The 13,462-nt window shown below is 36.8% G+C and overlaps 1 protein-coding gene across 1 annotated transcript; it reads right to left on the reverse strand.

Annotated features, from left to right (window-relative positions):
* Positions 1–841: 841 nt before the first annotated feature.
* On the reverse strand, positions 842–11,216 carry LOC112015527 (flavonol sulfotransferase-like). Its single transcript, XM_065774877.1, has 6 exons — positions 11,148–11,216; positions 9,207–9,495; positions 8,258–8,352; positions 8,050–8,119; positions 3,560–3,866; positions 842–872 (listed from the first exon to the last, which is right to left on the reverse strand). Exons 1-6 carry the CDS (start codon positions 11,214–11,216, stop codon positions 842–844), a joined length of 861 nt encoding a protein of 286 aa, XP_065630949.1.
* Between the last annotated feature and the right edge of the window lie 2,246 nt (positions 11,217–13,462).

Raw genomic sequence — 13,462 nt, forward strand, 5'->3', positions numbered from 1 at the left:
ATTTGGGAGTGGTGACCTGAAAATCATCCGGTGGGGTTTTTGTTATCAAGTTTTTCCCATTCGTAAACAAATCACTATGTTATTTATTTTCCGATGCATAATTAGTTTATTGTGATTTGTTTGTACTACCACGTGTTTGCATGTTAATTTAATTAATTAATAACTTGGCTAATTAATCAATTAATTTAATCACAATGGGTCAATTCATTTTTGGCTTATCACTCGCTTGCTTAGATGTGCATTGAGATGATTGTCCAAGCTACAAGAGATACATAGTTTAGAAAACTTTGTTTTAATGGCCATCCAAGGTACACAAGTACCAATGTACACAAACACACTGTTTTTGTATTTTTATACTTTTTCAATTTTTTATTATTATTTTATTAATGGAAAAAAAATAAAGCAAAAACTGAAAACAACTAGAACAAAAACATGAAAGAAACACAAAGCATAAAAACTAGCATAAAAACTAGACTGTCTCAAAGGCAATAAGGAAAAACAAACAAGTAATGCATAAGCAAAGAGAGAGAGAGAAAAAAATGAATAAATCATTTTGAGCCTTTTTTCCTTTCACACTTTGGAGAAACTTTTCTTTTGTGCGAATTGTTGATCAACACGGTTGCTCAAATCAAACATTATTGTCAAAGTTTCAATTTTTTTAAAAAAATACTACTCGGATTAAAATTTTATAACTAAGAGTTTTTATAAGTTTGAAATTTATTTTGCTATTTTATTTTATATTATTTTGACAATCTACTATAATTGTTTGTTTTAAAATTAAATTTTGAGTTGTACATGTCATTCTTTCACTGTATAATTGTACATTACCATTAGAAGTCATTTAACATAATTTCTCTATATGACTAATCGTAGTTGGCGATACGGACGTGAGGACGAACAGGTGGCGAGCAAATAAGTGGTGGATATGGCTCATTGTGGCAGTAGGGGGAATCATCATCGCCTTATTGGGCTTATTATTCTAAGCAAAAGTGAAAAAACACATAGCGGAAGGTAGTTGATATTCTTACCATTGATTTTTTAGATATATTATTGATGATAAAGCAACACAAAATTTTCAAATTATATTTTGCATATTTGTTAATTAGGGGAGAGAAAGAAGAAACAAAAGATGCTTCTACAAGAACTTAGAGGTAATGCAATATCGTCCACTGTACGAAATAATGATAGGCAAGATAGCCATGAATTGCAAATCTTCAGCTTTGAAACCATTTCTGCTGCCACAAGGAATTTTTCAACTAAAAATAAACTAGGAGGAGGTGGTTTTGGACCAGTTTATAAGGTTCTCTTTCTCTCTCTCTCTCTCTCTCTCTCTCTGAGATACACCAAATTGTGCTGATTTGATTGGATTGAATTGTTTAAGTTTGTATTGTCCATGTGTTGATGAGTCGCATATTGGGTCTTTAGAAAGTGGATCTTGGGTTTCTGGAGCCTCAATTGTAACTTAACTAATCATTTTGGAGTGTCAAAGTAGACGTGACTACAATTTTTCTCGAGTTGTTACATATGATATCAGAGAAACTAAGTGAACTTCATAACAACATGTGGCTTAGGGTCATTCCAATACAATGTGGGCCTAGGTAAGGTCATAAAAAATTTAAGTGAGGGAGATTGTTATATCCCAAATTATGTAGACTTGATTTGATTAGATTTTTTGAGTTGTGTTATGTGGCTGTAGGCTGTCGCATATCAAGTTTTTGCAAGATAGATGTTCAATTTACAAGTAATTACAAAGAGCCCTAATTACAACTTGACTAGTCTTTTTGAGGTGCAAGTTGTTGAAGACAGAAATGAATTGAAGCTGAAATCAACCAAAGACAAAACGACAGAGCATACAGAGCATGAAAAGCAAAACGGTGGTAGTTAAAGGAATGAAGTATAAAACGCACAGCTTTACTTAAACAGCAAAACGGTGTCACTCAACCCAGTTCAAGATTCAGTTGCAGTGGCGCCAAAGTTAGTTAAGGGGCAGTTATTATCTCCATGAATTGCGGAACTGACTCAAGTGGTTTTGATCCAATTATTATTCAGTTAAGATCAGTGGAATGTGTAATATAAATAGAATGCAAATGGTCAATTGTAATGTTAAGAAAAACAGAAATATCTTTCTCTCAATTGGAGAATTTTCTCTGATAATTCTCTCTCTCTTTCTCTCTCTTTCTCTCCCTTTCTTGCTCTGTTTTGTCATTGATTTTCTTTCGTGCATTTCATCAATACTGTTTCAATACCTTCAATATAATTGTGTTAGTGTTGCTTCCAATCTGAAATTCATAGTTTTAAGAATTTCTTCATGGTATCAGAGCCAGAATCCTTCACAGCTCAAACCTCAATGGCAGCTTCAAGTTCTACAATGGCTTCCTCGTCTACATCTTCAAGTTCCTCAGTAAATGTGATGAATCAACCACTACTGCTTCTCTCTAATATGTCCAATATGATGACAGTGAAGTTGGACAATACAAACTATATTGTTTGGAAACACCAAATTACCATGTGATGTGTAGGATTTTTTTTTTTTTTTTTCCATTTCATTTTATGGCATTTTTCTATTGTCTTGTTTTATTGTTTTGGTTTGGTTTTCCCTTGTGTTGATAGTATTAAGTTCTTTTTGCAGATGTTTCGGATTCTCATGGGAATAAATATAATGTCCGTGTTCTTTTAATACTTCTACTTTTGGGACTTGGAGCAATCTTTTACGTTGGAGCAAAAACTTCTCCAATCATTGTTTTTGTCTTCTTCATTTGTATTATTAGCTTCCTTTTCTCAATATATCTTACTAAGTGGGTGCTCGCAAAGGATGAGGGGCCTCCTAAGATGGTTCAGGTACATCATCTATTTTCAGTTTCTTCTGCTCGTGATGTTATTTGTCTTTTTGTCTGTATGTTTTCACGGTAATTATTTTTGGTAGTAGATCATAAATTTGTTGTTTAATTTTTGTTACTATAATTTCAATGGGACTTTTCCAGGATCATCGATTTTCTATAGCTTCTATGTATAGTCTACATGCATGGAGGCTACGATGTATGATGCAGACTTGTAATTTGTTTCTATTTTGATTTTTTTTTTTTTTTTTTATAGATACTGTTGATATGCTAGGTTGCACCGACACACCATTTTTGGCGACGTGTCGGTGTCCGACACATATCGGACACCGGAACTGGTATGATTCGCCAGACTCCGGTGTCCGAGCAATGTCTTTTTTTTTTTTTTTTTGCTTCTCCGACATGGCTCCAATGTGCTCCGACACGCCAGCAGTGAAAAAAATAAAAGAAAATCAAAGCAAGCTTAGAGTCTGACTGAAAGTTGAAACCCACATCTCAAGTTCTCACTTCTCAACCCACCCTCCCTCTGCTCTGATCTCTGCTCGCTGCCACTGCCCTCTGTCCCTCGCCGAAGCAAGATCGGGCTGATCAGCAAGCTCCATAGACGTCGACGCCATGTGACCCTTCCAATCTCTCTCTCCTTCTTGGCGTAGACAACAGATCCGACCTCTTCTCTAAGCTTCTCTCTCTGTTTTTTTTTTTTTTTCCGGATATTTGGCCATTTGGCCTTCAAATCTTCGCACTTTAAAAATAGTATCTTCTCTGGTGATTCCAAACTTGCTCTCCAATACCCTAATAAATGATCCCAATATGGTCCATATGGAGATAATCCTCCACAAAAGAACTCAAATGCATCCTCCAAATGAAGATCTTCCCTGGCCGAGGCTTTTGCGGTGGTAGCACTCAACTTATGAGCAAAGTGCCACTGAGACACAAATACATCCTTTGGATCGCTACATATGTAAACAATTTTATAACAAGAATTTATAATGGATTTTGGTAAAGAAGTGTAGGGAATGTGCGTAGCCACTGTTGAAGACAGAAATGGCTTGAAATCAACAAAGGACAAAATGACAGAGCATGAAGAACAAAACGGTGGAACTTAAGGTGTGATCCTAAAACGCACAGTTTCACTAAACAGCAAAACAGTGTCGCTTAGACCAGTTCAAACTTCAGTTGCTGTGGCGCCAAGATCAGTTAGGGAGCAGTTAGTCTCTCCGTGAATTACAGAACTGATTGGCGTGACTTGGATCCAATTATTATTCTGTTAAGATCAGTAGAGTGGGTAGTATAAATAGAGAGCCAATGATCAGTTGTAAATTATGAAAAATAGAAATAGAATTTTCTCTCATAATTTTCCCTCTCTTTCTCTCACTTTCTCTCGTTTTCCTTGCTCTATTTACTCTCTGGTTTTCCTTCTTGCTTTTCATCAATTCTGTCTCAATTCCTTCGATATTATTGTTTTAGTGTTTGTTTCAATATGAAATTCATAGCATTACGAATTTCTTCATGGTATCAGAGCCAGAATCTGTCACAGCTCAAGCTTCAATGGCAGCTCCAAGTTCTACAATGGCTTCCTCGTCTACATCTTCAAGTTCCTCAATGAATGTGATGAATCAACCACTACTGCTTCTCTCTAATATGTCCAATATGATGACAGTGAAGTTGGACAATACAAACTATATTGTTTGGAAACACCAAATCACCATGGTGTTGGAGACTTACTCTTTGTTTGAGTTGTTAGAAGATCCTCAGCTTGTTCCTGATAAATATCTGAAAGATCTCTCTGGTAATTACACCACAATCATGAATCCGGACTTCTTGATCTGGAAATCTAAGGAGAAGGCATTGTTGACCTTCATAAGCTCAACCTTGACTCCATCTATCCTAGCCCTCACTGTGGGTTGTACCTCGGCTATGGAGGTTTGGAAGGTTTTGGAGAATAGATTTTCTTCAATCTCCAGGTCACACATCATGAATCTTAAGTGTGAATTACACAACATCAAGAAAGGAGTTGATTCTGTAGATTCATATTTGCAGAAGATCAAGGTTGTAAGAGACAAACTTCTAGCAGTAGGAGTGATCATTGATGATGAGGAACTCCTTCACATAGCAATTAAAGGTCTTCCTAGGGAATACAATGCGTTCAGGTCTGCTATAAGGACTAGGAGTACACAATTGAGTTTTGATGAGCTTTCTACTATGCTCAGTGCTGAGGAGGAATCTTTGAATGAAGGTCTAGATATGAAAGACTCAGTTTTTGCCATGGCAGCAACTACTTCAAAGTCTAACAACAATGGTCATAACCAGAATTTTTATAACAATGGCCATAATCAGAGTTTTAATAGAGGAAGAGGCCGAGGTAGCTACAATAACAGAGGTGGTAAGGGAGGTAGAGGATCACATTAATATCCTCAATTCAATCAATTTCAGCAAGCTCAACAAAATACTGGTACAAGGTCTGAGAGACCTTCTTGTCAGATTTGTGGAAAACTTGGCCACACAGCCCTTGTTTGTTATCATAGGATGGACTATGCTTATCAAGGAAAGCATCCTCCTACTAAACTTGCAGCAATGGCCACTGCTTCGAATGGTTGCTTGCTTCAAGAACAGCCTTGGCTTGTAGACAGTGCTGCAATAGATCATGTCACAGCAAGCCTTCATCACCTCAACTTCCCAAAACCATACAATGGTCAAGACCACCTCACTGTAGGCAATGGCCAAAATCTTCCCATTACTCACATTGGTAATGCCCTCATTCCTTTTTCTTAGTCAAGTATCTGCCTTAATAATGTTCTTAGAGTCCCTTCCATAGCATCAAATCTTGCCTCTGTTCATCAACTCTGCCATGATAATAATTGTTGTTGCTATTTTGATGAAAATACCCTTTCCATTCAGGCTTTGGCCACGGGGAAGGTTCTGTACCAGGGCAAGAGTGAAGATGGTGTCTATCCAATCTATCCTCAAAGAGCTTCTTTGCTTTCTTTACCTTCTAAGGTCTGCAACAATGTCAATGTTGCTAGTCATTCTGTTGTCAATAATGTTGCTAGTCATTCCTTTGTTAATAAGACTCTTTGGCACAAGAGACTTGGTCACCCTCATGATCGGGTACTCAAAGTGTTATTTCCTAATGTCAATTCAGCTTTGAATAAAAGTAATTCTATTGATAATCCTTGTACTCATTGCTTGTTTGGTAAAATGCATAATCAACCTTTTCCTAAATCTCGTTTTACTGCCTCTTCTCCTTTTGAACTGATTCATTCAAACTTGTGGGGTCTTGCCCCTGTGAATTCCATAAATGGTTTTAGGTATTATGTTCTCTTTGTTGATCATTATACCAGATTTACATGGCTTTATTTACTTAAGTCTAAGTCTGAAGTTTTCACTAAGTTTACTTACTTCAAAGCTATGATTGAAACCCAATTTTCTGCCAAAATCAAGGTTTTTAGATCAAATGGAGGGGGTGAATATACCTCAAATGAGTTTTAAACTTATCTCATACAGCAGGGTATAGTTCACCAACTCTCTTGCCCTTACACTCCTCAACAAAATGGCCTTGTTGAGAGGAAACATAGACACCTTATTGAATCCACTATCACTCTTCTTTCTCAAGCATCTCTTCCCACTTCCTATTGGTCATATGCTGTTCAAACCGCTGTTATATTGATTAATATACTTCCCACTCCTGTTTTAAGTTTTCATTCCCCTTGGTTCAAGCTATATTCCTCCTAACCTGATCTTTCACAGCTCAAGATCTTTGGTTGTGCTTGTTATCCTAATCTCAGGCCTTATACAGCCCACAAACTTGACCCTAGGATTGTAGAGTGCATCTTTCTGGGTTACCCCAGTGGTTCAAAAGGCTATCTATGTCTTGACTTCAACACCAACCGTCTCTACACTTCTAGACATGTACTCTTTAATGAGTCCAAATTTCCTTTTTCCACTCTCAATCCTTCTTCCTCTTCTCCTACTTCTTCCACAATTCCATTTGATTCTGTCTGGCTTTCAAATCAACTGTTTCTTCATTCACACAATCATCCCTCAATTCTAGGTTCCTTTCCTGGATCCATTCCATCTCAACCATGCCCTATTGTTTCCCCACCTGCTATATCACATCCTAACCCTCCCTCCAGGCCATCTTCTTCAATTCCCAGGCTTCCTAGTCCATCTTAGTCTGCTCCTATTTCATCCAGTCCATCACAGTCAGGTTCTGCACCTTCTAGTTCCCCTCCACCTGCCACCACACTTGCTCACCCTTCCACCTTGAACCTTCACCCCATGAAGACTAGATCCAAGAATGGCATTATCAAACCTAATTCCAAATTGTGTTACAAAGCTGTGCTTGATTACAACTTCACTGAACCTTCTACCTTTAAGACTGCTTCCAAATACCCTAAATGGTGTGAGGCAATGGATGCTGAGTTTCAAGCTCTTCAAAGGCAGCAGACTTGGTCCTTGGTACCTGCTCCTCCTAAAGTTAACTTGGTTGGGTGCAAGTGGGTTTATAAGTTAAAACTCCACAGTGATGGTACCATTTCAAGGTACAAGGCTCGGTTAGTTGCTAAGGGGTTTCATCAACAGGCTGGGATTGATTTTCAAGAAACATTCAGTCCTGTCATCAAACCAGCTACTGTGAGACTTATTTTAGCTATTGCAGTCAGCTGCAATTGGTCTCTTCGACAACTTGATGTCTCAAATGCTTTCCTTCACGGTTTTCTTAGAGAGGAGGTATATATGGAGCAACCTCCAGGGTATGTGGATCCCAACCATCCCTCCTATGTCTGCAGATTGCACAAATCCCTTTATGGCCTTAAGCAGGCCCCAAGGGCTTGGTTTGAGAGGTTCACATTCCATTTGCTACATCTTGGTTTCACTGCTTCTGTTGCAGACAGCTCCCTCTTCATTTTTCACTCATCTGGGACTATCATTTACCTTTTGTTATATGTTGATGACATTATTGTCACTGGTAACAACTCAGTCCAGATTACTCATCTCATCTCAGCTCTAAGTCAAGTATTTGAGCTTAAAGATTTGGGGCCTCTAAACTATTTTTTGGGCATTCAAATCACACGGACTAAGTTTGGTCTCTCTCTCACTCAGTCCAAATATGCCTCTGATGTGCTTCATAAGTTCAACATGGAGAATTCCAAACCCACCAAGACTCCATGCTGTCCCTCTACCAGATTGGTGCCTCATGATGGTGTTGCTTTACCTGATCCTTCTGTGTATAGAAGTATGGTTGGGGCTCTCCAATACTTGACCTTTACCCGTCCAGACCTCTCCTTCAGTGTTCACCAACTTTGCCAGTTTATGAGTTCTCCCACTTCCACTCACTTAGAAGCTGCCAAGCGTGTTTTACGCTATGTTAGGGGTACTTTGAATCATGGCATTCATTTTTCCCCTGGTCCTTTGACACTCACTGCCTTCTCTGATGCTAATTGGGCAGGGGACCCTTCTGACAGACGATCCACTATTGGTTTGCTTGTGTTTTTGGGTCCTAGTCCCATCTCTTGGTCTGCCAAGAAACAAAGCACAGTCTCCAGATCATCCACTGAGGCAGAGTATCGTGCATTAGCTACCACTGCCGCTGAACTATCCTGGCTTCGTATTTTGTTCAAAGAGCTTAAGGTTTTTCTCTCCCATGTGCCTGTGTTGTGGTGTGATAATGTCTCTGCCATTGCTCTCTCTGCTAATCCAGTGTTTCACTCACGCACAAAGCACCTTGAGGTTGATTATCATTTTGTAAGGGAGAAGGTTTTACGCAAGGATTTATGTGTTGGTTTTGTCTCGGGCAAAGATAACTTGGCTGATGTCTTCACCAAGCCTTTATCTGCTCCTCTGTTTCTTCTTCTTAGACACAAACTCCTGGTGGACTCCTCCCCCTTTCGTTTGAGGGGGGATGTTGAAGACAGAAATGGCTTGAAATCAACAAAGGACAAAACGACAGAGCATGAAGAACAAAACAGTGGAACTTAAGGTGTGATCCTAAAACGTACAGTTTCACTAAACAGCAAAACGGTGTCGCTTAGACCAGTTCAAACTTCAGTTGCTGTGGCGCCAAGATCAGTTAGGAAGCAGTTAGTCTCTCCGTGAATTACGGAACTGATTGGCGTGACTTGGATCCAATTATTATTCTGTTAAGATCAGTAGAGTGGGTAGTATAAATAGAGAGCCAATGATCAGTTGTAAATTATGAAAAATAGAAATAGAATTTTCTCTCAGAATTTTCCCTCTCTTTCTCTCACTTTCTCTCGTTTTCCTTGCTCTATTTGCTTTCTGGTTTTCCTTCTTGCTTTTCATCAATTCTGTCTCAATTCCTTCGATATTATTGTTTTAGTGTTTGTTTCAATCCGAAATTCATAGCATTACGAATTTCTTCAGCCACAAGTGGTACATCTAGATCCAATGTTTGCACGTTTGAGCCAACTATAAACTCCAAGAAAGGTACCAAATCATGTGCCATTTTGGTGAGTAATGGGTTTGTAGACTCGTCGCAACTTGATCGTGTTATAATGGCAAAACTCGGAGCCTCAAGCCAAGTTGTGCTAGACTTGGGGGTACTACTCAAGATCACTTGGTTGGGTTGAGGCTTGAAGTGATCTTGAGCCATCAACAATATTCCTTCTAAGGAATATGGACCGCACCAAAAACCTTCATACTGGTAGAGATCCAACGTCCAACATTAATACTTAATACAACACACTAACAGGGATCAATCTCACTTTATTAAGCTTTCTCCCCAAAAAAAAAAAATCTCACTTTATTAAGCAACCTACTAGTGGTCCTTATACCAAAATGACCACAAGTCATGGTGTTTGACTTGCCAAAACAGGCAATGGTGCCACATTTTATTCAATTGTCATACTCAACTATTTTTTTGGAAGTTTCTCAAAAAAAAAAAAAAAAAAAAACTATTTTTTTGGTAATTATTATTCAGTTAAGATCAGTGGAATGTGTAATATAAATAGAATGCAAATGGTCAATTGTAATGTTAAGAAAAACAGAAATATCTTTCTCTCAATTGGAGAATTTTCTCTGATAATTCTCTCTCTCTTTCTCTCTCTTTCTCTCCCTTTCTTGCTCTGTTTTCTCATTGATTTTCTTTCGTGCATTTCATCAATACTGTTTCAATACCTTCAATATAATTGTGTTAGTGTTGCTTCCAATCTGAAATTCATAGTTTTAAGAATTTCTTCACAAGTGCAGATGTGATTAGTATTTTCTTCAAGCGTCACACAATTTGTATGTATGATTAAATTTTAATATGATTAAACAATTAAATGATTTTTAAGTTTTTTAATTGGATGGTATGATGGATAGTGGAAAAAAGGTTTGAAATCAAGGTTTTCATCATGTTTTGTTTCTCACTGATAGCAAGAGTCTTCTACAGACATTCAAGATGAAAACAACCTCTGATTGGCTAGATAGTACTAGATTTGTTGACCTTTGTTTTTTGACTCAAACTTGTTTTCATTGTAATGTGTTTTGGGTACCCCATGTGGTTGTAAAAGAACTATGGTCTGCAGCTAAATTGGCAACTCGTGTGCCAATTCTCCATTGCTGGTTTTCTTCAAGTGGTTCTGCCACTGTGTAATATGCCTTCTCCCTTGAAATGGTATGGAAAAAGAAATCAAGACAAATATTTTAATACTATTATAAATTATCAACCACACACAAAGCTTATGTAGAAATCTAAGAATTTACACCATCTAACTATTATTCAAACTAAAGGTACCGCTGGAAAGTTGAATTTATTCAACTATGTGTTGGTTTTATTCCGTGCCAAATTTGCTTGTAATTCAGCATTTAGAAATCCTGTATTTAGGTGGGAATAATGTAAGGGTTGTGTGTGAGAGAGTGAAGAATTAGAGGAGTGTGTGCAGTCAAGAGGCAACTCACGATTGGATCTCGCGATTGACTTGAGAGTGGTGACTCACCAGAATATGGTACACGTGTGGAGCATGCAGGAAGTTGAAGAGTCAGGATAGCTAGATCACTACATGACAAAAATTTAGTCTAGCCATTCTGTTATTTGGTGACTGGAACTCACAAATCATCTCAATCGCAAGTGACTCGCTAGTGCACCCTGTTTTGCTAAAAATGACTTTTCACATTCCTTCTCATACCTTACTATAAATACTTTTATACCCACAAAATGTAGAGGGTTTCCAGAGAGAATTTTGAGAGATAAACCTTAAAAAACAACAAGATTGATTCATCCACAATTTTATACTTTTGATTCTCCAAATTCCTCTGCTCTCACTCTCTCCATAGTCAAACCCTTGAGAGGATCTTAAGTCAAATCCTTACCTCATCATGTTCATAGCAATGAGAAGGTTCTTGGTGCTTGGGAAGCAAGTCAAGATAGAACCAATTCATTCTGGTTGATGCAATGGGTTAATTGCGGGATCTGGAAAGTTAGAGAAAACAAGGTTAGGTGTAACTCTGTTGGAGGAAGAAGCTTGAAGGACTTAGGTGCATCGGGTAGATTAGGCTTGAAAGGTTTATTGCTATTTATATATCTCAACTAATTTTCTAGTGGATCATTTTACCGCTTGGAGGGCGGTGGTGAGGTTTTTCGTTGAGTTCTTTGATTTCCTCTTCGATAACATGTGCTTGTGTTATCTTGCGTTTGCTTCTCTCTATCCCTTACTCTTTACTTTTAATTATTGTTGTGTTGTGATTAAATTATGGCTTAGAGTAGTTTGCATATTTGGGTATTGCTTATATTTCGTATTCTGCACATACATTGTTTGAATGTAAGATTGCTTTGAAAATTTTGAATTTGGGGTCTAAACATTCACAAGTGTTTTACACACTTAGTGAGCTTTCAACCACCTTGATCCAATGCTCTCTTTATTTATTTTTCTGGTACAAAATTTGAACTTAAGAATTAGAGTTTTGGCCAAGGGCAAGGCAGAATCTTGATAGAAAATTAAATAATGAAGCTGGAAACTGATTTAAGATAATGTAAATGAGATTTTATTATTGAAATATATTTTCAGGGTGAATTATATGATGGGTAGAAAATGGCAATAAAGAGACTCTCAAGAAGTTTTGGATAGGGATTGGTAGAGTTCAAGAATGAAGCTATTCTTATTGCCAAACTCCAACACACAAATCTTGTAAGACTGTTAGGGCTTTGCATTGAGCAAGAAGAAAAAAATTCTAATATATGAGTACATGCCCAACAAAAGCTTAGACTTCTTCCTCTTTGGTAGGGTGTTAGTTCATCACAGGAAAAATTTTCTTATTGGATATTTGTTTTTCTATTATATGCAATCAATTATTACTTATCATTCGCTTACAATTATTTTCTACTTTGAGTCAGATTCTACTAAAAAGTCTTTATTAAATTGGAAAAAATGCTTCAACATCATTGAAGGCATTGCTCAAGAACTTCTTTATCTTCACAAATATTCAAGACTAAGAGTAATTCACCGAGACTTAAAAGCAAGCAATATTTTGCTTGATGAGAATATGAATCCAAAAATTTCTGACTTTGGCTTGGCTAGAATATTTGGGTTGAAAGGATTAGAAGAAAAAACAAATAGAATTGTTGGAACATAGTAAGGATTCATTGCATTTCAAGTTAGCAAATTTTAATTCTATTTGTGTGTATGCGTATATGTGCTTATTCATACACTAAATTTTATTGGTCAATTATTATTTCAGTGGTTATATGTCTCTAGAGTATGCCATGAATGGTGTTATTTCAATAAAAACTGATGTGTTTAGCTATGGAGTCCTACTATTGGAAATCGTGAGCAACAAAAAAAATAATAGTTGTTATCACTCAGAGTATCCGCTCAATCTTATAGGATATGTAAGTCAAAAAATTGAATTCAAATGAATTTTTAATACAAAGATAGCTGCCCTCACGTGAAACAAAGTAGTGAGTATTGATGAGTCTTCCGTCAAGGCAATAAATTGAAGCAAAGTAACAAGAATTAAAGAAAGCAAAACGTGTAGAAAATAAAATTGAAAGCAAAAAAATAATGATAATAAATGAAAAAGAGATAAAACATAATCAAAAGGAATGCTAACCACAGTACGTAGACTAAAGTAGGCGTGTGAAGGCTTATGTTTTAACATTTGAATAAGGGAGTTTTATCAAAATTATTTTATATATATGTATATATATATATATATATGTATGTATGTATGTATGTATGTGTGTGTGTGTATATATATATGTAGTGATAACTCTGAAATAATATATTGGTATTAATTGGAATCAAAATATATTATTCATTTAATTAAACCGAAACAACCTCCACTACGAAATTGACTCTTTATTGTTCATTTGGACTTTTTTTGGGGCTGGGGGGGGTGGGGGGTGTCTCGTAACTTGAAATTTAGGTCCATCCTTGCAACTACGTACCTAAAAACAACTAGCCTTTTTCATGAAAACAATTGTAGAAGAGCCAATTGTAGCCAAAAGGAAGATGGAAAACATTTTTATCAATGACGTTACAATTTTAGGGATAGATCTTGTTAAGTTATGGTTTTTCACATAACATTTATGTTGGCTTTATCTCATGACAAAGATGTTCATTAACTTATTTCCTTGTATTTTGTGGGATTTAATTGTAATGGGTTTAATATTAAGTTGGTGAAAAACT

The sequence above is a fragment of the Quercus suber genome, unplaced genomic scaffold (assembly GCF_002906115.3).
Source record: "Quercus suber isolate HL8 unplaced genomic scaffold, Cork oak 2.0 scaffold_101, whole genome shotgun sequence".
NCBI lineage: Eukaryota > Viridiplantae > Streptophyta > Magnoliopsida > Fagales > Fagaceae > Quercus > Quercus suber.